The 4,033-nt window shown below is 39.5% G+C and overlaps 1 gene segment (V, D, J or C); it reads left to right on the forward strand.

The window, feature by feature from the left end:
* Positions 1-1,693: 1,693 nt before the first annotated feature.
* LOC114615699 lies at positions 1,694-2,144 on the forward strand. The segment is given in 2 exon segments: positions 1,694-1,739; positions 1,825-2,144. Coding segments are annotated over 2 exon segments (366 nt in total).
* Positions 2,145-4,033: the final 1,889 nt, after the last annotated feature.

The following is a 4,033-nucleotide window of genomic DNA, read 5'->3' on the forward strand; positions in this document are numbered from 1 at the left end:
AACTTTTCTACATTTTCTTAAGTATCAGTTGCATTGGTCTCTTCTCCGGCCATGATCTTCACCTGTTTGTTTTCTAAGACTTTTCAGACCTCTCTGAGTGTTTTTACCCCCATATAGTCTGAACCATTCAAAGTCTACATGGGTAGCAGAACAGTAATAGAGAGCTAAGTTCCCAGTGTTTAATAAAGACAAGAGTTAAAGTGAAAAGGAGCCAGTGCTTTTCAGGTACAGAGTAAGCAAGAGAGTGTTAAGTGTCTGACTTTCAAATATTCAAGATCCAGCAGTACTTGCATCTCTGGCCCTCTGGACCCTTCGTCCAAACCTGGCAACTTAGCCTCTGTGACATCTGTTCCAGGATCTTTGTCTTCTGTGGACCCTTCCTCCTGCCTGATGAGGATGTATGTGATGATCTCAGAGTCTCATGGAGACAATGTCAGAAATTCTTCTATTTCAAGAAACATAAATTACTCATAGATAAAAAGTAATTTTATCATATTCAACTGCCTGGAAGAGGAACCGAAGTGTTAGTGAAGGTCTTATTGCACATCTTACCCTAAAGTTTGAGAGCCTCAGATGGCACTCAGCATTCTGGGATTGTTTTCTTTTTCGTGTTGATACCAATTTGTGTTGAGATCTTATTTTATGATTTAGACATGTCTTGATATTTTTATCTTTCAAACATCTGAAAATATGAAGATATTTTATTCATAAAGAAGCTTGATTTTGTTTTTGGTACAGATTTCTTTAATAAAATCACTCATTTACTCAAGCTTTTTTTCCATACATTTAATCAGATTCATGCCAACAAGCCACTGCATAAGTTGACCAAAGTTATACAAATCTTATTCTCTCTAAGTTCTAACCCATCGATAGTGATAAGAAGAAAGATGAATACATTGTGTTTTAACATTTCTGAAGGCAGTGAAAAAAATACCTTAATCTTGTGAGCTGTGCCTTCTAGGATCCTCTGCCCAATCTGCCTTCTTCCCAGATCATCAGCATCTGAGAAAATTGAATAAACTTCTCTCTGCTTAGAGTTTATGGTTTTTGCTGCTGATTTTTAACATTGTCATTAATACAGGTCAATATAAAGAAGAAGCTACTGATGGTTGAATAAACAGAAATCTAAAATATGTGAGCCTTAAAACTGATACATCAGTATAGTCAATGAAATCACTTTCATGGTGTTATAGTATTCATAATTGCCAACTTGAAGTGGAATATATCCTTACACTTTGCAAGAAGTATCAATTTTGTGGAAAACTATATAGGGATAAGACTCACACAGGCCCTAGAAACAGAGTATTGTCAAGATACGAGAAATCTCCCCTTTGAGCTTCTCCTCTGTCCTCCATGCAAAAACATAGGGAAGTGATTCCTAAATGAGTGAACAGAGTCAGTACCCTTCATGTTAGAGTTAGGGTCTCTCTCTACCCTTCTGCATCCCAACATCACTCACCAGAAGTGTTGTGAACTGAGGAACATGGTCTTGTATGTTACCTACTCTATGGGAATCAGAACTGACCTCTCCTGAGGGCACGTGTGTCTCCCATCTTAGACTGATACCTCTTAAGTCCTAAAACTTAAGTATATCATCAGAGTCAGCACCTGGTGAGAAAATGCAAATCTCTCCTGGATCCACCCAACCTTGGGTTGAAAAGCCAGAGGCCTGTGTATTCAGTTGTGTGCAGCCATGGACAGGCTTACTTCCTCATTCCTGCTGTTGATAGTCCCTACATGTGAGTGCTAAGGCTTCCTAAAGGATGAAGTTTTCTATTCTTACCTATTCAAACCTTACCTTCTCCTTTTTCTTTTTTTCCACAGATGTTCTGTCTCAGGTTACTCTGAAAGAGTCTGGCCCTGGGATATTGCAGCCCTCCCAGACCCTCAGTCTGACTTGCTCTTTTTCTGGGTTTTCACTGAGCACTTCTGGTGTAGGTGTGGGCTGGATTCGCCAGCCTTCAGGGAAGGGTCTGGAGTGGCTGGCAGTCATTTGGTGGACTGATATTAAGCACTACAATCCATCCCTGAACAACCGGCTCACAATCTCCAAGGACACATCCAACAACCAAGTGTTCCTCAAGATCACCGGTCTGGACACTGCAGACACTGCCACATACTTCTGTGCTAAGATACCACAATGACACAGCCTCAGTTTTCAGCTGTACAGTATTTCATGCTGGTTCCCAGCTCTATTCCTTCCTGTTATATCATAAGAGGGTATGGTCACAGCTTTTCTGTGGCTTTTGTGGTTTCCTGTTTGCTTTTATTTTAAGAGCTTTCTCTTCCTGTCATTCATCCTTGGTCCCTATTAATATGTTCATAAATGAATCTGTCTCTGTTTTGTTTTATAAATCTGTAACATGTTTGGTCTCTACACCAGGTGGTTCACAATAAGGTTCAATTTCCCACAGTAGAAGATTCCAAGTTATTGTAATGTTCGCCTTCACTAAACAGCTGTATATGGTGAAGATGTGAATTACTGGATGAGTATTCTTAAGTTCAGTCATTGACCAAAGATTGTCCATAAATACTCACAAATAATTCAGACTCTTGTGAAGTATATTGGTTTCTCTTTATAAACTATTTTAAACACACATGGTTCAAGACAACACATATATCTCACTGAACACAGAGATGTTGAGCTTGTGCCTAAGCAGAAGCTTCATTCTTACTGATTAGTGTTCATAGTACTTAAGATACTTTGCATGATATCAGATGAGACAGGTAATAATCAATCTAGCTATAAACCCTGTCGTCCACTATAGTTACTTAATTGTGGGTTATGCTGGTACAATAGGGGCACAAACATTGTGGGATTAATCACTTATTATTTGAATGCATTTGAGGCTTATATGATTAGGGTTTGGGTTATCCATGGTTGTCTCTGCTAGAACTGCCAAGAAACTAATATTTGATAGGCCATGGCCCTAAGTGAAAATAATATGCCACTGCTCTGATAGAGCAACATATCAATAAAATGATTTTTATTTACATAACAATACACTTAAACCAGTAACCCATCTAACCATCATCAGAGACATGTTTTGCAGTAGACGGGAAGCAAGAGAGAATCACAAATGGATAATTTGTAGAGCACTTGTACTAAATAGCTTGTCCTCCTCAAACCTTTTTCCCAGGACTAATGGGCCATTGCAAAGGAAGACTGCAAGAGCCAGAGATGATGGATGACTCTATAGAAAACAGTCTTATCCAGACACAATAGGACTGATGCTCATATGAACTCAAATAGACTGTCAGAATAAGCACAGGGCTTACATAGATTCAAGATTGTTTGAGCCTCTGCAGAAAGCAGAAAGTCGACATGTTCTTCCACCACTAGCCAAGACTCTAATCTGCAACTGGTACAATGGACAATTATTCTCATTTAATGGAATCTCACAGTTTCTAAGAGCTTAACAGGATGACCAAAATATCTGAGCCTACTTCCCTGTCCTAGCACAAATTCATTTTCGTGTCTGAAGCCGGCTTCTTTGTTCTAGCCTAAGATTTAGATTCCTGCCTGAAATTATTTCTTTGTTCTAACGTAATGTCATATTTATGCCTGAAGCCCACTTCCTTGTCCTTGGCCATTGTCATACTTCTGCCAAACAGCAAATTTCCTTGTCCTTGGCCAATGTCAGATCTTACCAAGAAGCCCCAAAAGCTCTCTGCCTCTTCCCCTTTTTTAATTTCATAAACAAGACTGAGCCTGTCTTAGGTCATTCTGACTAGGATGCCTTCCTTTCTTATCATGGAAAATGCATTATCGAAAGCAATGCACTTCTGTCTTACGTTGGTAAGGCTCTGTGCAGAATCTTACTTGTCCTTGGCTTTCCAGCCTGTTAAATTAAAACCTCTGTCTGGTGGTCCATTTTCAGGTTGAAGTCATGTACTTGGCTGCCAAATGTTGGTGTTGTTGAAGAAAAGCTTTAACACAATGGGCAGGTACTGGGGGCCGGCACCAGTGTGATGGGGACTCTTCTTTCTTCTTCTTCTTCTTCTTCTTCTTCTTCTTCTTCTTCTTCTTCTT

The sequence above is a fragment of the Grammomys surdaster genome, unplaced genomic scaffold, assembly GCF_004785775.1.
Source record: "Grammomys surdaster isolate TR1022 unplaced genomic scaffold, NIH_TR_1.0 133921, whole genome shotgun sequence".
NCBI lineage: Eukaryota > Metazoa > Chordata > Mammalia > Rodentia > Muridae > Grammomys > Grammomys surdaster.